At 37.9% G+C, this 24,690-nt stretch overlaps 1 protein-coding gene across 5 annotated transcripts in view; it reads right to left on the reverse strand.

The window, feature by feature from the left end:
• dipk1ab (divergent protein kinase domain 1Ab) overlaps nucleotides 1-23,855 on the reverse strand; it is a 45,410-nt gene extending 21,555 nt beyond the window's left edge. For 2 of the 5 annotated variants that reach the window (XM_073815143.1, XM_065240638.2), the window contains exons 1-2: nucleotides 23,720-23,823; nucleotides 23,552-23,635 (exon numbers count right to left, since the gene is read on the reverse strand). In XM_073815143.1, coding sequence (XP_073671244.1) covers nucleotides 23,552-23,605 — 54 coding nt within the window. In that variant the 5' untranslated portion in view covers nucleotides 23,606-23,635; nucleotides 23,720-23,823. Of the gene's footprint in view, nucleotides 1-23,551; nucleotides 23,636-23,719 lie in introns of all 5 variants that reach the window. The other 3 variants (XM_065240629.2, XM_065240609.2, XM_065240618.2) reach the window with 3 other exon arrangements.
• Nucleotides 23,856-24,690: the final 835 nt, after the last annotated feature.

Genomic DNA, 24,690 nt, shown 5'->3' on the forward strand with positions numbered 1-24,690 from the left:
GCTAACAGCACTGCTAACTGATATGTGTTGGGTCCCCGCTACGACAGCAGTAACAATTATACATGTTTACAGAACAAGCGGGACCCCAATGTCCCTTTAGCTTTCCCTATCTCCGTCCCTATATGTGAAAGAAAAAGAAGGCACTCTCCAGCCGCACAGCAATTTTATCTAATCTACTGCCTATTAGACATCATTCGAAGATTGATACAGGACAAAAAACAGTTACTGTTAAGTTAGCACTTCTGAACATCTGTTCACTAAAGAATAAATCATTTTTAGTTAATGATCTTATCACCACTAACAACCTGGACTTTATATTTCTAAATGAAACCTGGTTCGATGACAGCTGCAGTGCTACAGTCCTCAATGAATAAGCCCCACCCAACTTTACTTTTATAAGTGTCTGTAGAGCTGTTAGAAGAGGTGGAGGAATAGCTGCTCTATTCAAAGATACCTTTTAATGCAAGCAAGTAGTGCTGGGCGATAATTCTATAACGATAATTTACCGATACAAACTTTTTCGGTAAAACGATAAGGACAGTTCGATAAGTGATCGATAATGTTTACGCACTGTGTGTAATGTTGCGCGAGCACATCCGGATGTGGCACGCGCTCTACAATCACAGTGTCAGTATTAAAGTGTGTTTTGCAGGTTTTTTTTTTACGAATTTGTGCAACTTGCTTGTGTGTAATAACCCTTTAAAGTGTTATCCATTGTATTTTATGTTGTTGGGTATCACAAAACCCGAAAAAGTATGAAAAAGTACAGCGGTTTGCAATGATTCTCCTTTCCCCCACAACGCACTGTATGACGTCACGCTGGGGAGAGAATTTACCAAAGCCGCATTGAGAGCATTGAGAATGACTATAGAAAGACGAGTAAAGTACAGTTCTGATAGCGCAGATTATAGATAAATAGATAGATAGATAGATAGACAGACAGACAGACAGACAGACAGACAGACAGACAGATGGATAGGCTAGTATAGAGAGATAGGCAGACAGCCAGATAGCATAACGTTAGCATATCTTCGTGTAGAAAGTAAACAAACAATTAACATACTCGTGCATGCTGGCTTGAGGGGGTCCATGATCCTGCCTGAAATGGGAGTAACTTTATGCGATCTTCAGCACAAACGGTTTTGGCAGCATGTCTCTAATCCAGGAAGGTGAGTGAGGCACGTCACATCTGTTCGCGGGGACCAGCGACCCAAACGCACTCACTTTCTTACAGCCAGTAGCGGAATGGCAATCGGCAGAGTCGGGACTTTCCCGGTGGGTCGATCTGATAATAGTTATACATTTCGAGTTAACAACACTGTCTGGCGGCGTGATATGCGCCGGTTCCCGCAGCCCGCTGGTCAAAGTGCAGCCTCTCTGCTCAACAAAGTATATGAAAGTGCTCAACCTGTTCGGCAGGTCCAAACATGTACAGGATTTATAAAAATACGGTGATCAATGAGCGGTTCCTCCTCAAATGGCATAGTCTGTCGTGATGTAAAAAGCCGCCGAACGCCTGTTTATTACAGTATGTATGCGGTCGGATCCGAGTGTGCTGCAGCTGCTGACTGCTGCGTATAAAATGATCGTGTGATTCGTTATAATCGCATAAACAATATAACAAAGCATCCTTTTATTTCACAAAACAATATATTTGAGATATTATTTGATAGACTAGTAAGTGTGGATAAAGGATGTTTAAAAATCTCTAGCCTGGTGGTCAGGACATGAATGGATCAAATCAGCAGATTTGCGAAGTTTTATTTATCTCCACAGATATCATAAATAATAATTAGCATGGTATCTTTGCAGAATAACACATTATATATTTCCTACGATGTATATATGATTTCCAAATTGTATACGCAAGTATTAAACAGCAATAAATGTCTCATCTATCTCTATGGCTCTGGCTGAGGCTTTCTCCACTTCTCCCCAGCGTGACGTCATCGCAGAATTGCGTAAAAAAACCGTTAATACCAAAAACGTAAAAAAAGTGTTCTTTAAGACCATTTTTGAGACATTTTAAAAATTATACACATATCTTGAGTGATTTATGTACCCATTAATCGACAGTGGTGGTTAACCTGCAACACGCCCTTTAAGCTTTGTTTATACTCGCGCTTTGGTCCGCAACGCAAGCCTCCGCGGATCGCGCGCGCGTCTCACCAAACGGACGAGGCGTTTATAGTTGACGCGCTCGCTGTTGCAATATTTTTTTAACCACCAGGGGGCGACGCGAGCAATAAAGTCAAAAACAAACATACAGAAGAGGATACCCAGCTAACACACGACGTACTAGTTACGTAATTTATTGGTCATTTTTGGTAATTTCATGACTTACCAGCTGGCAACGTAACTTTTACGTCCTAGGGAGGTAATTTCATTACCATTACAGAACCAAATCACCACGTCGCCAGTACGGACTCCTTACGTCGCAAGATGACCAAGTACGTCCCAGTTAAGTAATACATTGGTAATATTTTGGTAATTTCATAACTTACTGGCAACGTAACTGTTACGTCCTAGGGAGGTAATATTATTACCATTACAGTACCAAATCACCACGTCGCCAGTACGGACTCCTTACGTCGCAAGATAACCAAGTACGTCCCAGTTACGTAATAAATTCGTATTATTTTGGTAATTTCATAACTTACTGGCAACGTAACTGTTACGTCCCAGGGAGGTAATTTCATTACCTATACAATTATATAAACATTCATTTCCTTTTCTATTTAGGTTAGCTTATTAAAACTTTTCAGTTTTAAAGTTTCCCTTAAATAAGTCAAAATAGATTAAATACACACGAAATGCCATTTACATGGGAAACATTAAAGCAACACCAAAGAGTTTTGGCTCTTTGCTCCCCCTACAGGTTAGAAGCGTAATTGTCCATTACCCACTGTCATAAATACTGCAGCATAGCTGGCTCTGATTGGATTGTAGGTCTGCCGTAAAGCAAGTTTTTGTAGTATTCACTCGGACTACAGGACCACTACCCGACGTTTGGAAACTTCTTTAGTGCGGTTTTGGCCGATAGAGGGCTGCAAAGCGAATGTGAAAGTGCTGTTCACCCTGTTTAGAGTGGATGAACGACTGAAACTGTTTTGGAAGCGTTATTTTAAGGTAAAAAAAACTCTTTGGTGTTGCTTTAAATAGCACGCGCCTCCCGCCCAGCTGAACTTGACCAGAACGCGCGACTGCGCGTGCACAGTAGAACGGCGTGACAGGAGTCATTACCGGTCGTTTCTCTGAACTGAGACCCGTTTAAATTTCACAATAACTTATTTAATTTGCTTAAGAGTTATAAACAACATTTTACCATACTTATTAAGGCTCACAGACTCTCGCCCGACAGTATAAACCGCGTTTTATGCTGCACTGACAGGATGTTCATCTGACAGGAAATTTCGTTTTTTCAGGTAAGACACTACTTCACAAATTAAACAAATAAAACGATATTTATGAAAATGTGTAGATGTTATTTAACCTTTATTTATTTTATTGTCTTAATTTTAAAGTTTTGTGGGACATGTTTGGTGTTTTGGACTGGTGAAGGTTAGAGCAGCGTTACCCTGGCAACCGGAAAATGAAGAGGACACTCTCTCACTTTCTCCGTCTGACAAAACTACGCCTGCACAATTCAGAAATTACATTTTAAATTATATGGAGAATCCATTTAAATGTTTATTTTAACATATGTTTATTTAAATGTTTGTAATGTAATGTTCATGTTCAATAAAATTAAGTATTCCATCTCGGAGTCTGTCATTCATATGTTATGGTAAGTCTTTTAGTTATGGGCAAATAAGGACAAGTTAAATTAGTTGTAGCCTACTGCAGATGTCCGCCCAAAGAATATTAAATAAAATATTTAAATTACTAACTGGTTACCAACATAAAACTTTCAATCCATTACGTTGTCACGACGTGCCCACGACAGGCAGATTACGTTGCGAAGTTACGTGCAGGCGACAAATCCAGGAATTTCACTTTTCCGGTCGCCACGACGTAACTCGGTTCGTCGCCACGACGTAAGTTTGGTCATCATATTACGTCGACGTTACGTAACAGTTACGTATTTTTGTTAGCTGGGTAGAAGAAGTCATCCGCTGGAACTACCCTGGTGCTTTTAACATCAGAGTTTGATATATAAATATGAGAACATAAATAAAACAACAATCTTTTAAATATGTCTTTATTAAACATTATCATTTCATTAACGTTTTTTACTAAACAAACAGTACAGATATCTTGAGGTTTGTATTTTATTCCTCGTCTAGTGGTTCATTTAATACAAATATAAGCCAAACATTCTGAATCATGTAAAAGAATTCGTGTTTTAAGCTGCAAAGTTTCCATACTTTACTTACAGAGTGTCAGATAAATATATACATTGTTTTGCTTGGATTGATCAAAGAGATACGTCACAGGCTTGCCTGGTCGGACAGAATCGCCTCGAGTTCGGTCATTTTCGGATGCGGAGCCGCGCGGAAAGTTACAAAAAATGCTGTGCACAGCGCCACGCGAAATGGGTGCTGAGTCCCAATTCGCATACTATCCGTCCTAAATAGTATTCGAAACTAGAATTAGTACGTCCCAAAACGTAGTATGTTGAAATGAGTATCCCAAAGATACCCGGATGGTCTACTATTTCCGGTTAGATTTCGAAGTGCAGAACGGCTAATATTGCCCACAACCCATTGCGTGCGGGAGGGAGGAGCTTTGTGGTGATGTAAATATGGCAGCCAGACGCAGCAGCGGAGATGCGCCCTCAGCTTTTAAGTGTAAGAATTTAAATGTTTAACCCTAATTAAAGTTATCTTTCATTTTCTCGTAATATTCGGTTGATGTTGTGAAAATAAAGTACCATGGCTGTAGTACTGTGTCATGCATGTGTCTTTTTTATGTATTTCTTTTTATGTTTCTGTCTTAGATTTATACCTTACTATAAACCCTTATGAAAAAAACACCTTTTACTACACTAATCATAGTTTAACCACACTGACTTATTTGTAGTAATACTGTGGCTGTACAAATGTTAACTTTATTAAGATATATGGTTACTAAACTTTTACTATAGTAAAAGCATGGTTCATTTTCATCGCGGTATTTCTGATTTGCAAACATAAGTATAAAATAAGCATAAAATACGTTAAACAATAGTTATACTATAAACTTTAACTATTTTGACTTTAAAATAAGTAGCTTTCATTACACACATTGTTGCACATGAACATCATAACCAGCCACCTCACAAACGACCTGCGTTTGGTGTGCGTAACTAGGCAACCACGTTGTCGTTCACTTTGCATGACGTCATCGAAGTACGTCCCAGAACGTGCATACTCTTTTGCTACACACTCAAAAGTACGTACATTTTCCTCACAAAAACAGTACATACTTTTAGGTCGTAGTATAAGTAGGCGAATTGGGACCCAGCAGGGGTCTCGCGCACCCAACGCGCGCGACCGCCCACTCCGCGTTGACGTCATTTTTTCTGCGCGCACCGACGCGTCCGCATGGCTTTAAACATAGCTTTATACTCCTGAATTTGTGAATGTCCTGTAAATATACTTTTAAAGCTGTGCGTTACTGTGCATTCAGACCGCCACCGGCGAGAGCGTCAAAGTGGCCGGAAGTCATTCATTTTCAATGAGAGCCGGCGGCGAGCTCCGGCGAGCAGCGGCGCAGCGCGTCATGTACAGCGTGAGCGTCGAGGAGAATTGAAATCAGCTCAACTTAATGGTAATGAGATATGACGCGGTTCGGCGGCAACCAATCGGAAGGCGGAAATGTTCACCGGCAACCAATCGGAAGGCGGAAACCTCCGCATGAGAGGAGTTCAGAGAATGCATTCGAGTGTCAGAGCGTCCACTAGAACTTTTCTTTAGCGTCGTTGTCAGGGCAGCCAGAGCTTTAATTGACGCTCTCGCCGGCGGCGGTCTGAATGCACAGTAACGCACAGCTTTAAAAGTATATTTACAGGACATTCACAAATTCAGGAACCTGAGGAAAAACAGCAGATCCACCACTGCAGTGAATATAGTGTTTGCGGATGTGCGCTCCCACAGCAACGTGACACCATTTATCAGCGTGTATAACTCGTATATGTATAACACACGTGATCACTGAACTAAGTTTTCTTTCTTGTTTAAGTGAACATAAACAGCTGTTACTCAGTATATTGAAACTTAAAGCAGCCTGTCTTGGTTCTTAAAGTGACAGTAGTCTGCTGCTTTTGTGTCAGAAATGTGTTGATTTCATAACAAATAGATTTACATTAAATACAGATGCATGAACATTAAAACAAGATTTTAGTATTTGTATTTGTCATGTTCTGAATAAAAAGTAGTTTAAAACCATTATTAACTGTCTGGTTTTTACAATTTTCATTCAGGAGGAAAAATCTGCCTTCAAATTTTAAAGGAGTAAAGTTTTGCTATTTATCGTGATAATTATCGATATCGACTGATATGGAAAACATTTTCTCGATAATTTTTTGAGTCATATTGCCCAGCCCTACAAGCAAGTGTTATTTGTTGATTACCAGTCCTTTGAATATTTGTGTATTGCTTTAAAAGGTAAACCAAGCATTCTGTTTACAATTATTTATAGGCCTCCTAAATACACCCCAGCATTTGTTGATGAATTCACAGAACTTTTATCAACAATTTCCTCTAAATCTGACTGTTTTGTTATTGCTGGAGATTTCAATATTCATAAATAGACAATGCAGAAAACCATACTGTGATTGAACTGTTAAATGTTTTAAACACTTTTGATCTGACCCAGCTCGTGGTCCTACACACAATCACATACTCTCGATCTGCTCATGAGTAAGGGTCTAAACATTTCATCCACTGTTATCAAGGATAAAGCACTATCTGACCATTTCCGTGTTTACTCTGATTTATTGATCTGTCCTGCCACTGATGCTAGATCTGTCTATGTCAATAAAAGGTTCATGAATGACAACACCAGTGAGGTATTTATAAATGCTATATCAATGTTGCCAAGCATATCAGCAGACTCTGTTGATGTTCTTCTTGAAAATTTTAACTTGTTAAAGATGATACTGATGTTTTAGCTCCAGTAAAGGTCAGGATGATCAATGACTGAGAAACTTGGAGAAACTTGGAGAAACACAACAGCAGTACAGAAAGGGTGACCATACGTGCCATTCTTCCGGACGCGTCCTGGCAGGATTTTGGGTGTGTCTTCCGGAACTCGTATTTATCAACCGCATACGTCATAGAGGATTATTATTATTACTTAAAGGTAAGACTGAAACTACGATTGTATGCCTTATGTTTTTTACTGAATGGCGTATGTGGTCAACAAATATGACTTCCGGAAGACGTACCGAAATCCTGGCCAAGAATTCCTATTTGGGAAGAATGGCACGTATGGTCACCCTAAGTACAGAGCATGAAAAGAATATGCAGAAAAGCTGAATGTATGTGGTGGAAAACAAAACTTGAAGTACATTATAGCATTTATAAGGACAGTCTTTGTGCTTTCAATGTAGAACTGGGCACAGCTAGACAGACCTTCTTCTCAAACATTATAAACAACAACATAAACAACACTTGTTCTTTTTTGCTACTGTAGAGAGACTAACAACCCCCCTAAATCAAGTTCCTACCCAGTCAACACGTGAGATCACACGATGATCAGTGACATTACACTATTCTCATACTGTGATAATCATAGTGTGAGCTATATCTGAGCTCATTGTGATTTCAAAATGTTGAGCAGGTTAAGGGGAGGCAATACAACACAAGGGGGACATTCTACTACCTATATCTCAGGTGGATTCTGGAGGATCACACTGTGATATTCTTGTGTTTTGAGTAATATGCAAGCTTACTGTCAATTCAGAATGTTGAGTTTATGGTATGAGTGCACAATGAGTGTATTGTGACCTCACATTGTGACCATAGTATAAGCTCACTGTGAGTCTACCATGACCTCACTATGTGAACATAGGTAACCATAAATCTGAATGGACATCCATGACATGTGGAGTCCCAAAGGGCTCAATTATTGCCCTGCTACAGTTGAATTTGTATATGCTCCCACTTGGTCAGAAAGTCAGAAATCTTGGTGTTATCTTAGGCCAGGGGTGTCAAACAAAAAAAAGGTGTCCAATCCGGCCAGCATGATGATTTATACAGTTTTATTAAATATTAAATACATATTTTAATAACCCTTTCAGGCTGGTGTCTAGTTCGTTTTAAATATGAGAGACTTGCGGAAACTAGCAAAACGTGGAACATAGACTAAACACGGTGCCCAAAAATCTTGCCGTTTTATTGTTACCGCTCCGCTAAAGATCCACTGATTCCGGTAATCTACTTCCTGTTTTCCCGCTCGCTCCGCAGCATCTCTGTGTCCACTCTCTGCCTGGAGAGCGAATACGACAGTTTCCGAAGTTCAATGAATTAACAGATAGATTCATTACTAGGGATGGAACGTGGCATCGATGATCGAACACGAAAACGATGATCATGTGGGTTTATTTATTTATTTATTGTGGATATGGCGGCATTTGGGTGTCTGGTTAGTGGTACAAGCGCATGTGGTACTAAAGACTGGGTCTGGAGATGCGTGTTTGACGTCGTGTCGAGCAGTGTTGGGGCTAGTTACTCAAAAAAGTAATATATTACGTATTACATATTACTCTCAAAAATAGTAATGCCTTACTTTACTTTATTACTCCCTGGAGAAAGTAACTAGTTATATTACTAGTTATATTACTAGTTACATTTTTTTTCTGGACAAAAATGTTTATTTGGGCAAGCCACGGCCAAGAAAATGCTGGCTTCCTTACCCGCTACTGGACGTGGGGCACAGCGTTTGGAGAAACATTAAAGAGTGTGCACTTCACCGTCAAGTTATTTTCCTTCCGTTGAACATAATAAAATATGACTGAATCTCCACCCGTCGAATCTAGCTTTCTGTTGCTGGGAACCTTCCTCTGAAAAAGAGCTTGCCGTTGTTGACGCTTCCATTTACCCGATCTGTCTTTGAGTGTGCCGCTGCCGCTCTGTGCTGCTGGCTGCCGGGTGTCGACCAATCGGTGATGGTAAATGATACCTCGTGCCAAACTTAGACCAATCACTGTTCCATTCACGCCCTCCTCCCCTTCCCTTTTGTTCTCTGTATTTTGTGCCTTGTGTGATGAAGGTTGTACTGGCGAATGTAACTTAAGTAACTAGCTCGGGAAAACTGTAATAATATTACCATTTTCAGACGGGTAATGCCTTACACTACTAGTTACTGAAAAAAGTAATATTATTACAGTAACTAGTTACTTTGTAACTAGTTACACCCAACACTGGTGTCGAGCTACGCAAACTGACGTATGACATCAGTAACATTACCATGCGCGATTAAAAAACAAACAGATAATTCCGCATGACCGTGCTGCAGCAACCCGATCCCATGAAGCCGGCCACACCTCACATCACTGAGGCACTATGGTTTAAAAGGATGCCGTGATTTTTGGAAATACAGTCAGTCAGGTGCAAAATGTACAGCGTCGTCAAAAGTTCAATGGGTTATCATCTTATATTTAAACATTAAATGTCAAGAGATACCAGAGAGCCATACGAGCATTAAAATTACATCTTGACTGAGGTAAGAGACGACACGACACGTGATAGCAAAAGACTTAAAGCGGCTTAATGTTATGAAGTTATGTTAAAATGTTAAAAGTGCGCTGTTTATGATGCACATCCACAAAGGGAGTTAAACTTCCTTTTTTTAGATAACTTAGTTGAAAACTTCGTTGAAGTCTTGCATTTTATGCAGATAGATGCACGTTGTACATTTATGTTGTATAAAGGCTACATATTATAAAGACTGCGTCATATAGACGGTTTCATCGGACGCACGTGATACACGTCTGGATCCGAACCTTACTTCCTGTTACGTTTTTTAATGGTCTGACTAGTTGCTAAACTAATCTCTTGAACAAATGCCTCGTCGAAAATAACAAATGTTTGGTTTCCTATATAATCTATGTTTTGTTTTGTTTGCTTGTTATATAAATAAACTATGTTTAAAGAACTTTGTTGTTATTTAACATTAGCGGAGTTTACCGGAAGTTACGTGCGTACCGCGACAGCGGCTTGTTTATGTTGTTACTGCTGAAACGGTCTATAGAAAGCGCTTCGGTTTGTGTTTATTAAACCTTTAGTTTCACTTCATCACGCAGCTTTTCCTGTTAGAGGTTTCTGTTAAAAACATTTAATTCATTAATAATCTAGTATGTGTTCATTGTTTTGTCATAGTTTCTTCAAAATTAAGTTTTATTTGAGTGTTTTTAATAAAAATAAGTTCATTTTCACCATTACGTGTACGCCCCACCCCTTTGATTGCCCCGCCCCCAGTTAATTGAGTACTCGTTCTTCAGACCTATGGATTAATCGAAATAAAAAAATGACATAAATGCACGTCCATATTCATTACATTATATCAGTTGTTAAACCGCAGAATTTGTAATTTGTATGTTTGTTTATGTATTTCTTCCGGTAATGATTTGCTGTCGGTGTTCTAAAAGTGCTAACAATTTAGCAAGCAAACAACACAACAAAATATCCACATTTAGTGTTAACGTTACAATGCTTGTCTAATCGATTTAATGTTCCTGATGAGATCTAAGTTAATATAAACACAAAATTTGCTGTTGTTGGCACACTTTGTAGACAAAAAATACGACAGAGAATGGAAAGGGAGGCTGCTAAAGGCTGTTCAACATTGCAAACATGGATTCAAAGCTCCATCAAGCCAGCAGTTAAATCATATTGAATATTTAGCAGATTTTCATACTTTAATTCTTGTTATTATATTTCCCATTATAATCACATGTCTAAGTTGATGCTAGTAATATAACACATAATATTTAAAATACTTTATTAAAACCATAATAATAGTACCACCCCCTTAGTGCCCTTTTTGGTTTGGGCCACCGCCCCATCTAGCATTTTCATTTTCTAAATGACTGTTCTCATTACAAAGATATTCCAAAGAAAAGTGAACAGTTTATAAATAATTTTGGCATTAAGGCAAAAGAAGTTTAATTAAAGCTTTTCAACCTATAAGGCCAAGGCCAGTGGGTTTTGTACGGATGTAAATTTGTGTGTATAATATGTACAGTATGAGTTTGACCTTATGAAATGTAGTTTTCACAGAGCTGTGTGTTTCTCTTGCTAAACAAACTAATTAATTTAAGTAAATGTTAACACAATTATCAGCACATTATAACACATTACCATCCGGCCCTCAGCCTAAAATGAGTTTGACACCCCTGTCTTAGGCCCTGTTTACAGTAGCGCATTTGCGTTTTAAAACGTTTAAAAAGGCATTTTAACATAAAAAAGATCATTGTCTATACTGCCATTTCAAAAAATATCTTCATCCACACTATACATGACCATAAACACATGAAACATGACCCTTCATGCACACTGGGCATGCGCATAAAAGTGTAAAATAACTTATTACTCTAAAAATAGTTTACCTTTAGCGCATGTATGCAGACAAGGGGTGTGCGACAGTGCGATATGCCGATAACGATAACAGACAATATTTTGTATCCTTCAAAAATGTGTTTCAAAAATGTACAACATATTAATATGATCAATAGGCTAATGTTGATGTTTTTAAGGTCTTTGTGATTTAAAACGGAAACATTCAAGTAAAGATTACTAAACAGTAGCCTACTTGAAGCAAAAATAAAAAAAACTTCCATTAAACATAAGTGGTGATGCATGGTAGTTTTTGGTGGGTTTCATTGGTTTTATTATTGATTATACCCTGTTATTAATATTACACTGAAATATTGTCTTATAAAGTATTGAAAAGCACTGAATATGTTTAATGTCATAGTAACCATCAGTGAACTTTTGTTTCTTCAGTTAACTCTCATTTCTTAGCTATCTTTCGTTTTACAGTTAATCAATTTAATTTAAAAAAGTCCAGCTGCGTTTTCGCCATGATTAGAGTGGAAAACACCAGAATAATAGCTAACGGTGGCAGGTCAAAGCCAAGAGAAAATAATGAGCAGAGTGTACGTCATCTCAGATAAGAGTGTATAAAGAAAGGAGTCAGATGTTGGGAGGGCAGATAATCTTTGAGCTTTGTTGGCTTGAGTGAATAAAATAATTTTGGCACCTGGAACCTTTGCTTCTGAGAGCTTTAGCCTACATAAATGCTTATTGCTTTAATGTAGCAAGTTTCTCTTCAGACATTTCACCTTGTTATGTTTATTTCTTTTTTCGGTGTATATTTGAGATTTTTGTATATGTGTGTTGATTAATGCTTTATGTGTATAGTGTGCCTTTTTTTGAAAGCGAGTGTTATTAAGGCATACACCTGTTTCCTATTTATAGAGGTTAGGTGATTACACTTTTATATTGTGCCTCACGAAGACCTGATGGTCGAAACGTTGCACCATTAAATTTATTGGAGCAGTTTATCAGTGTGCGGGCTTCTTCTGTTGTTTTTTCGTTGACTATTTGTTGCTCAGCACCTGTACACTAACATTTTGGGGGGTTTTTGGATGTACAGTCCCCCTCGCAAGCTTTTGATCTTATAACAGTTCGGAGTTCATATTATTGATCTTATAGTCCATTTAATTTTTTTCTTATAAGCTGACTAAGAAAAACACCAAATAACATCTCTTCCCTTTACCTGTCACAGTTTCCTATGGGTGTGTGTTGTGTGTTCCCTCATACGTTAGATTAGATTAGATAATGACGTTGATTTTTAAAAGTCATAAGCATGCCGCAATTCAAATGTGCTGCTACATCAAGCTTTGAATGCACATGCAAATTTAATTTCTGTGCAGCTGGTTTTTGAAAAGCAAGTAATATACTTGGTAATATGATTTTACATATCGTTAAAACAACAACAACAACTATATAATTGCAAACTATAATACTGCATGTTTTGGCATTCGGTAGCATATTGCAGTGTATTATATACGCATTAATGAGATTCACAATGTTCCTTTTAATGTTCTTATTCATTTATATTCACAAAACCTATCAACAAAAAATTGATTAAAACAAAGAGACAAATTATATGAAACGAAATTCGTTTTAAAAAAGCAAACAAAACTTAAACTCGAAAATTATGTTTGACCCACTCAATTTCTCCTGTCATATTGGCCTTCAATTCATTACAACGAACAAAAACAGACAAACAGAAGCAAACTATGACACCAAGTTTCAAAGATCGCATTTCCACAGCTATAACCTGCTCACAAAAGCTTTTCTTATCAGTCTTCTGGGCTAAAATATCAACATTTATCATAATTTCAACCCAAACTGTCTCGCTTCCATGTGTTTTCTCTCTGCAACATCCTTCAACAAAGGACAATTATCTATGTACCTATTCTTTGTTCTCTATTCCCCATTATCTCTGTTACACAAAACACTTTTATCATTGTCATTTGCCAGATTTAGTATCTATTTTTACATGCTGGTTTTGTTACCTGCACTTTTATTATTTGCCTTCAAGACATCAGTGGGTTTTATTCTGTTGAACACAAAAGGAGACATTTTGATAAATGATGGAAACCACACATGTAATGGCGGCCACTGACTTCCATAATAGGAAAACAAATACTATGGGAGTCAATAGGTACCATCAACTGTGCACCATGATTTATTAAAATATCTTCCTTTAAGTTAAAAGAAACATATACAACTTTAAAACAACATGAGGGTGAGAAAAAGATGACAGGACTGTGATTTTTAAGTCAACTATCTTTTAAAGGACTGAAGAGGCCAATGAACGTTTTACCAGACAACCACGATGCAGTCTCAATAGGATACAGCTGATGGACCCCTGAAATTGATGGGCATCAAGAGCATTCAGAAAATGTAGTTCACCTCGGACTCTTCAGTAACTCCTCCTACTTTGTTTCCTGAGATTGCAAGCTCCCCCATCCCAAGGTAATTCCTAGTTTTTCTGCACTCTAAAAATAGCTACATTGTTTTTAACCCATACTTGTAACGACACAATAAAGTGGAGGAAGCAAGCGCAGGCGATCAACACAGATTTATTGTAAATGATGGTAAGAACAGAGAGACAACAGAACATGTGACAGAGTCCAGGATGTTGGCGATGGTGATCGAAGGTCTACGGTGGCTGAAGAGTGATGAAACGTGAAGTCGGTGATGAGTGTGAGAATGGCCAATGGACGAAACCAGAAACGGACCCAACACTCACACGGAGACGACAAACACGAACACTGATCCAATGCACACGAAGACGAGAGACAATATCCAAGTGGTACTGCTGGAACATGAAATGAGGATCTGACAACAGGAAGAGAACTGGGTGAGTATAAGTAGCAGATGGGTGATGAGGATCAGCTGGAGCGAGGCAATCATACACAGGTGACAACACTTAATCAAACGAGCACATGGCAGAGGTGAGTGAACAAACAAACACACACACACACACATGACACGGAGGAAACAGAGGATTTCCTACCGTGACAATACTGGGTAAATATTGGACAGAACACACCGCTGGGTTTACCCAGTTTACCCAATTGTTATTTAAACCCATGGTTGCATAACAAGAACCCAACACTGGGTCATTTTTAACCCAGCATGTGTTCTGTTTAACCCCTTAACTGTCAAACCCACCACCTTTGAGTGGGGGGGTGAAAAGTTGATGTGCACGTTTTTGATGTGCATTCACTGTCATTGCATTATTATTACTGCTTAAACATTTTGAAATATGAAAACTACACTCTTAGAGCTTTCAAATTATATATAGTTTGTCATTATTAGATACGAATTCACATGCAAAACACTAAAGTAAAAGTAGGCGTCCCACTGGTGGGACAATGACATTTAGCAGGATATAAAGACATGTTATCTGGTGCGCCCGAGCTTCGTTTACAGTCTGAGGGAGATGCATGCTGTATTCAAGCTATTCTTTGTTTGTATTTTGGTATTGTCATATTTTTTAAATGGTGCATAAGTGTGCATGTCGTGGATGTCCTTATCCCTCAGATTGTAAACCAGTGTTAATTTTGACAGCAAATTCTGATTTAGTCTTAGTCTTTCAAATAACACACCATTTAGTTTTAGTCTTATTATAGTTATCTGAAATCTTTTAGTCTTAGTCTAGTTTTAGTCTTAGTCTGGTCTTAAGTTTTTTAGTCTGTTATGGAATGGTATTAAGGTTTGAATATGCAATACAGACACATATTTAATGTTTGTTATAGAAAACACATATTTCATTTTATTCTTAATGTCAAAAAAACTGACCGTGGCTTTTCACAAAAGATAATCTTACATAAATAAGCATAAGGCCCACTTTACCTAAAAAATATACATGGTCCCTGAAATGCATTCCCCCTGAATGACATGCACACACAGACCCAATCCAATACAATCAATACAGTTCAGAGTTGTATGTATTCCTTTAGTTTCTATGTTTTCCGCGAAGTCAACTGAAATCAGCCATAGCTGGGTAACTAAGACTGTACAACTAAATATAATGTAAACAACCTGTTGTAAAAACGAACTTTGCCGCATCTTTTTAAAATCGCTCTGCTGCCTGCTTCTGCATAGATCAACTTACCCTCAAAGATTGGCTCTGATTGGATTTCTTCCAAACTTGTCCCACAAAATGAGAAGCTCTGATTGGATCTCTTCTCCATTCGTCCCTCCCTAACATTTTCGTCTTATTTTTATTCGTTGACTAAAGTGTCAGTTGTATTTCGTTACAGTCTTCATCATCATATCTGACTTTTATTTAGTTTTTATTTAGTTTTCGTCCATGAAAAGGTTCGTTGACCAATATTTTTCGTCATCGTCAACGAAATTAACACTGTTGTAAACGAAGCACGGGCGCACCAAATAACACGTCAGCAGCGTCGTACGTCAGCAGCATCACTGCAGTTTGGTGAACGAGGATTTACAACAGACACGAAAGAGAAGACAATGCTGAATAAAGTCATAATTTTTATTATTTTTGGACTACTTGGATTATGTTTTTATTACCTTTCTGGACATGGACAGTATACCGTACATACATTTTTAATGGAGGGTCAGAAAGCTCTCAGACTGAATCTAAAACATCTTAAACTGTGTTCTAAAGATGAACGGAGGTTTTACAGGTTTGGAATGACATGAGGGTGAGTCATTAATGACACAATTTTCATTTTTGAATGAACTAACCATTTAAACTACAGATTTACTTTCTTGGTTTCTAGCTAGCAAACTAGTACCACACTTACACCACTGGTTTGTCACAGCATCACAGTAACTGGCCAGGTCCTCCCCTTATAATATAAATACTATAATATGTATAAATTGAATCTAAGCCAGCTTGATTTGGATTTAAGTGATTGGATTATCTGTTTGAAACTCTTTTACTATTTATCACCATATGATTCCATTAAAAGACCTCCTGTATCACAAAATAGAGTATAAAAGTCATGTTCTGAATAAGCAATGAAACTTTCATAACCTGAAATATAGCTGGAGAACATGTTGGCTCTTATAAAGCGTTGACAGCTTGTTTGGTAGACAACAGCATCTCTATTCCCTGTGAGATGAGCTGCAGAGAGAGTAACAGCTTGATAGGTCTTCACAAGTATATTAATGCTTAAGTATGTAGCCTAATCAGCTTCCTATTGCCCACAGCTCCAAGTACAAGCTTACACTTTGCTCTCCAAAAGATCAGTCTCCAATTTCAGGTGATCCGCCACACATAATAGGAATACAGAGCATGTCAGTTGCTTTAAATCCTCCAACCCCTCTGTGAAACAGCGAGAGATGATGAGAAGGTAGAAGCCGATCAAGTGGGGGAGAATTTTGCACTGACACTTGTTTTCATAGCTTGCTCTCTGCTCATCCATAATTCATGATCATAAAGCGATTTCTTGCTGCCTTCTCCCTAATGCTCCCCTCCACTTCAGACCAATGAACGACAGATAGATGGACAGAATCAGACAACAGAAAGTGACAAAGATAGACAGAGACTGTAAAAAAAAGATGTTGTTGTGCATGGACTCAAAAAACACATTTTTGTTTTATTCCACAAAGTGTGGAGAAAACATTTACAAGAATGGTCTCTCTAGGTCTCACTCTTAGGGGAAACATAAAGCATAAAGAGCAAATGAAAGCTTTTCTGGTGCATTATACGTCTGGCGGGAGATACCGTTAGTTCCCACTTTCCCCTCCTCCTTTTTTTCTGATCCCAAGTGATGACATTCTGATGGAAGCAGATGTCACACAGGGACTGCAGATCTAATTTACCTCATCTTTGTGAGAGCAACCAACAATCAGGCACCCTGTTGTGCGTTTCCTATTCCTGGTGCCTCATGGGACACATCTACAAACGGACTCGACGCTGCAACAGTCCGAAATGTTTACATCAACCTAACAACTGGAGCTCGAGATAGTTGTGATCCAGAGAATTCCAACATTACACGTGGACATGCATGTTGTTCCTGTAGCTTAGTGCGCTAGCAGTGCAAAGGTTGTGGATTTGATTCCAGTAGACACATATAATGATCCAATGTATACTTTGTAATACACTGTAAGTTGCATTTATATTTAGATAAAAGCAACTGCCAACTGTGTATATTAACATAATGCATGTTCATAGTTGTTCTACTATTTAATAATGTGTAATTCGAACAGTGACAAATAATATGTCTTCATACTGTCTTGTAACATAAGGCTTTTAAGTCTCTGCAATACACGTAAAGTTAAACCCCACCATCTCCGTGTTTATTATCATAAGCTGCCATTCGTTTTGAACTACAATGCGGGGTTAAAGGGATAGTTCACCCAAAAATGAAAATGCTGTCATCATTTACTCACTCTCATGTTGTTACAAACCTGTATACATTTCTTTGTTCTGATGAACACAAAGGAAGATATTTTGAGAAATGTTCGTAATCAAACCACTCGTGGACCCCATTTACTTCCGTAGTATTCTTTTTTCTTGGTAACAAACATTTCTCAAAATATCTTCCTTTGTGTTCATCAGAACAAAGGAATTTATACCGGTTTGTAACAACATGAGTATGAGTAAATGATGACAATATTTTCATTTTTGGGTGAACTATCCCTTTAACCACACAAAAGCAGGGCTAATCCTGCTTCCAGCTTAATTTCAGGGATAAGCCGCTTCTAAATTACAAGTGTGAAATGATGCATTTTGATACTCCGTTGAAAAAAACTGTTAAGTGTTGAGTTAAGTTTTAAGTGTTGGGGTCAGGGCATGAAATTAACACCCGACCACGCGCCAAATGCGGGTGGATTTTGCAATTGGCGGGTAACACTGTCAATCTACCAGCCACATTGGCGGGTAGCCAATGCGAATCAGAGATGCGCGGGTCATTGTATAAACAACCCACTCCAGACCGACATTTTCAACTAACCCGCCCCGCCCGCAATTGTTCAAAATAGTTTTTAAACTTGACCGCGGCCTGAATATCAGTAAAATATTTTTGGATGACTCGTAACCGGCACCCGCTCATTTCTTATCAACCTGCGCATATCACCGATGCAAATTGAGTGATTCATTGAGAGGATGCGGCTGCTGTTTCGCAATGCGATTGGAAAGAAGATGAGGCACTTCTCTGACTACGTTTGGATGTGCGAGTAAGTATTAAACTGGTGGTGAGATGGGAAGAGAATGCAATGCTGACATAGGCTACTGTACAATCGCAGTTGCACAGATGTGTAGTGCTGCTGTAACGGATCAGAACTCTTGATGTGTAAACTTTAGAGAGAGTTGCGCTACTATGCCTTATACTGTAGTACATTAACATACATTTTGCGAATATAGTAATGAAAAACAACGTATGTGCGGCGTTTATGTGCGCAGTTTGTGCCCCCTCTGTCTCTGTGTGCGTGCCAGGTTTAAGGGGACTCAATAGGGCACATCGGAGAGACGCGTTCCTAAAAGCATGCGTACATAAAATCTTTCTGCTCTTGACAGGGCACATAAACAAAATGATCTCAACAGTATTCATTTTCTAATAAAACATTTCTTTATGTCTTAAGTGTATGTATAGAGAGTCAAAAACCAGTCTGTGCTGGTCTTAAAGAGACAGTAACCTCAATTAACCTACTTAAGTCTGTGTCATTAATGTTAATCAAACAACCTAAGACAAAGAGAAATTCACTTTTGTAGCTCTGAATTTTTTTTATATTTAATTCATACAATAAAGACAGTGTTATAATTCACTATTCGGGAAAAAAAAAACTGGCTGGTAAAAAGTCTCTGTGGCAGGTGGATTTCTAAAGCCACCTGCCACAGTGGCTGGTGGTCAAAAAAGTTAATTTCAGGCCCTGGTTGGGGTCCATTAAAGTCCATTGAAATGAGAAAAATCCTGGAATGTTTTCCTCAAAAAACATAATTTCTTCTTGACTGAACAAAGAAAGACATCAACATTTTGTATGACATGGTGGTGAGTAAATAAGCTGGCGCATCACAGGACCAGAGATAGATGAGAAGTTGTGGTTAAAAAGTGCCTATTTTTTAATTTTTCGTGTTAAAAATGACAATCGTTTCGCTAGATAAGACCCTTATGCCTCGTTTGGGGTCGTTTAGAGTCCTTTGAACCTTCGTTGAAAAAAACTGTTAAGTGTTGAGTTAAGTGTTGGGCTCTATTAAAGTCCATTAAAATGAGAAAAATCCTGGAATGTTTTCCTCAAAAAACAATTTCTTCTTGACTGAACAAAGAAAGACATCAACATTTTGGATGACATGGTGGCGAGTAAATTATCTGGATTTTATTTAAGAAAAATGACTTATCCTTTAATGAGGTGAGAAGACTTGCATCACAAATGTTTGTGTTGTTGTTTACACATAGTGCTTTGATTCTTTTGTCAATCCAGACTAACTTAATCCTGCTAATAATCAAATGTACAATTGAAGTATATGCAACAGAACAAGACTGTAATCAATTCTTTGTCTATGCTTTAGTTATGGATTTGCTTTTAAGGAATACATTAAAGTCTAATTAGCTCATCTCTCTTGAAACAGGAATAATGGTTTTATTTTAAATAGCCTATACAACTAACCCTCATGCATACACTCTGTCTTCTTGCTTACCTCCTTATATATTTTTATATATTTAAATTTGTGCTCTGGTATAACCTCATTTAGCATGTGACACAGTTCCTTAGAGCTGCACTGGAAGCTAAAAGCACCAGCCTGACACTCATAGTAAATAGGAGACCTGTTTTCATTCCCACAAGGGACAAAATGCAGAAGAATGGTCGTCTGCCCATACAAAAAACCCTAGACGACACTGAAATATGGCTGCAATTAGGTCCACCTTTGTTGTTCAGGACAGAAAAGGGTGTGGAACCTAAAACAAATTAAACAGTAGGTGAGCGACACAAAAAAAAAACGAACAGGTAATACTACAGACTAATTACAGAAATGTAAAACATGCGTAAGTGCAAATACAAGTAGACACTCACTTGTTCCACCAAATTGAATACATAGGACAACTAGCTTACAGTAGCAGTAGTGTAAAATATGTCCAAGTATAAAAATATAAGTAGGAACTCAGGAGACAGAAAATGATAACCATATGAAATTATGAGTTATATCCGGATGCACTAAAAGACCAGTGGCACTCGTATGACCAAACTGCTATCTAGATAGCAACACATTGCCCATGACACACTGTAATATCATGTGGTTTGTTTCAAAATAGCTGAAGTCTAAATGTGCTCTACATTTTGAGACTTGGCTTGATACAACAGATTCACCACATCAATGGAATGACCTGCAATGCAACATATTTTGACTAATGTAATGAATAACAACAAAACAGCCTAAACTTTACCTACAAAATTCCTATTATCGATTATAAAATGTAACTAGGATGAGAACAGAGCGAAGAAAATATTCACTGTAGTGCCACATCACACTGTGGTAGTACAAGAACTGATGAAACTCTACAATACCCCTGCATTGAGTATCTTATGGCGCTTTTCCATTGCATAGTACCCCATGGTTTGGTTTAGTTTGGGTCGGGTCAGCTCACATCACTTTATTGTACTGGGTTGTATGGATTCTTTTTTATTTTGTTCTTCATATATGAAAATGTGTCTGGACTTGTGGTTTAAAGGTTCCCTGTAGAGTCTTTTTTTATTGAATGGCCTTTTGACTGTTGACTGTTTTAGTCCTTAAGTCAAACCTTTGCAAAAACAAGCTTTGGAAAACCTTAAATTAAGGTGGTAACTGAAGTCCTGATCTCAAGAAAATTTGTTTTTACGAAGTGGCTAATATGAATTTGTTTAAAAAATTTTGATTGTTAGAAAATAGCAATAATAATACACCATTCCTAAATCCAATACAACTGGGGTAAAACCAATTCATACACTAAATGTTGGATTATATTGGATCAAAAAGGGACGAACCCCGTTGGGTTAAATAAACCCAGATCATGTTTATATTTGACCCAACAATGATTTAAATTGTAACACAACAGTTTTGATTCGTCCCTTTTTGCCCCAACGCTGGGTTAAAAAAATACCCAATATTTTTAGAATGTACAAATTATTATAATAAAATAATTATTTAAATAGAAATTTAGCATAAATGCTTTCTCTTTTAATAGTTTGCATGATGGCAAAACCTGTATCCATGCCATGTTCAGCTGATTTTAACTGCAGCTTTGTGGGACGCTGTATATAAAATACCACACCGTTTTGGTGAATCGTGCCTCTGAGTAATTCAGACACATCACCTCTAGAACAACAGCTACTGTGTCCTAAAGCAGCTAGCCACTTGTGAATTTTATAAAGCAAGCATTTAAATTCCTCCCATATAATGTTTGAGATTGCAAAGCTGTTATTTTATAATACATTCTCTGAATGCATGACCAATAAACAGAATGTCTTGTTTAAATCAAATAAAGGATTTAGAGTTCACCCACAATATTTCCAAAGGTCATCCTTTCGGCATATAAACAGATTTATAATATAATATGGCTTTCCCATTTTCTAAAAATGAAATCTGCCCAGGGAGCATCAGGGTTTAGGGAAGATAAATATGAGCAATATTTAAAATGAAATAAAAATGTGAGCTAACTTCAGAAAATAATAAGTGAAGTCTTATTCACATTCCCCAGGCACCACAAACAGTGTTACAAAATTACAGACCAGCGCAAAGCAGTTCATATTTGCGTCTTAAATTCCTTTTGCTAACAGAAGACCACATAAACAACTCACATTTATGTTCACTTCCCCCCACTATGTCTCTGCACGCTCTTACTGAACCAAGCAAACACCACAAAGTAAGCCAAACTCTGGGCGTGGGGAGTCATCTAAGTAAGCTGCTGAAGGCATGCAGGATTACGTTCCTTATAAAATAAACAAATGCTTGAAGAAAGTCAGCTTCTCTAGCCTGAACCACTCATCCCTCAAACCACAACACGGATGTCCTTAAAAAAGTAGGCAAATAAAATGTGTCCGGGACTGTCTGGATCTTGCACTAATAGCAATAGGTCTCCATAAAATCAAAATGAAACAGATTCTGTTTAAGGATGCTGTTTTTTTCTTTTGTATTTTACAGCATTATGTATCTGCAGAATACAAGTTTAGTGCACTGTAAGCTTGCTATAGGGTTAAAATAAATTGAATGATAAAAAAAGTATAATGTCATAGTTACTAAAGACCGTAAAAGTGACACAAATGTTCACTTGTAAGTCAAAAGGTAAGCTTCGATTAATACAGTCCAACTCTGTCAAACTTTCCACATGTCAGAGGATGGCAATGCCAGTTAAAGCACTGTTTTCATCCATAGGCACAGATCCATAGGAACAACTAAATTTACAAAACATTAAAAACAACATGGCTGGACCTAATGTATAATATGTATAATATTGTCTTTAATTTTTGTTAATATAAACCAGTAACATTATCGAGGTTTAGTTTCATACATCAGCTGCTCATGTATCGACGTTTCTTATTATTTATAGAGGTGTAAAATTAGGTCGTCAATCTTTGACGGAAATGAGCACAGCGCCACGGTGAGTTCGGGGATTCATGGTTTATATTTTCGATTACATTTTTTTGACAGGTAAGAGAAATGTTTTCAGTAGATCTATAAAAATGTTATACAGCAGCATGGTTGCTACAGCAACGACCGACCAGACGATGGATTAGCAACACTGCATCCACGAAACGCGAGAAAAACGAACGAACAAATTACATTTGGCATTATAAAACAAAATTATGATTCTCACTCATAGAGATCGAATACAAACATGCTTAATACGAATCTTATACGCAAAATGCGGTGCATTTACTAAAAACGCGTCAATGCTTTAAAGATGAAGTGAAGCTTTACGAAGAGACGAAGCCTTTGGAAACTTCAGAGTCGAAATGGGATAAACGCGTCCACGCGTCGTTTATTTAAAATTGTACACAATATAACTACACACACGCGTACAGCCAACACAATAGAGTCTACTTATTGCGAAAAGTCCGTAAGATGTATGAACAAGTGGCATTATTACGCGTCTTACCTGGATATAGACGGGTCTCTTCAGCCAGATCCACGGTATCAGACCCCGTGCCATGATTGAAACACCACATTTCACAACACTAACCTAACACAAATACATAATTAGTGCACAAAGTCGGTTATTTAAATAATGCAAAACGCATACATTAAAGCATTCGATGTCATTTACCAAGCCAATGTGTTTCTCACCATGTGGAGAGAGAACGACGAGGTTTATGTGATGTTCCTCTGTGGCGCCGCACCTCACGCGCGGTGAGTAACATCAGCGCTCGCATCCTCTGGATGAGACCAACTGAGCCAAGCGCAGATATACGATCAAATCGGAGGGAGTTATGAGTGGGAAAAAAGCCATGTTGACCTGGGTTAATTTTTTAAATAATAATAATACGGATACACGTGAATTTAAACTGTTCTTAGAGGAACCACGAAAATTAATCGTTTTTTTTTTTTTTTTTTTTTGCATATTGATTAACATTGGCAACAGCACCGTAAAGTTTTTGTTGTTGTTTGTCTATGGCATCGTTGTGTAGAACCTTTTGTAGCACCTTTTTTTAAAGGGGTCATATGAGATTTTTTTTAAAGATGTAAAATAAGTATTTGTTGTCCCCAGAGTGCGTATGTTAAGTTTTACCTCAAAATACTCCATAGATAATTAATTATAGCATGTTAAAATAGCCACTTTGTAGGCCTGAGCAAAACTGTGAGTGTGTTTACATGCACAGTCTTACGCCGATTATGCTTAATAAACTGATAACGTGTGGGGTCATGTAAACGTGTAAAACGGTTTTCCTTTATTGCGGAAAGCCCATAAACGGCGTAAGCAAAAACCGATTGGCACAGGTAGTTTTTTGCTCATTACGCCGATTTCGCGTGGCATGTAAACACCTTAACCGGCTTTCTCACGGTTTTTTCTCCATGTGCGCATGTCTCCGCATATGAAAGATAAACGTCACACGCGGAAGTAAACGCAAAGTAATGCATAAAAGTCTCCGCTTGACTAAAGCAGTTGGCAGAGAAACTGTGAAAATAGAAGCTTATGTTACATTTACTGGTTCTGTAGACACGAGAAGAGATACAACAGTACAGCTTAAGACAGATATGCCGTTGGCTTTTTGATCGACTATGTACTATAGGTGGTGA

Source organism: Paramisgurnus dabryanus, chromosome 7 (genome assembly GCF_030506205.2).
Source record: "Paramisgurnus dabryanus chromosome 7, PD_genome_1.1, whole genome shotgun sequence".
NCBI classification, from domain to species: Eukaryota; Metazoa; Chordata; class Actinopteri; order Cypriniformes; family Cobitidae; genus Paramisgurnus; species Paramisgurnus dabryanus.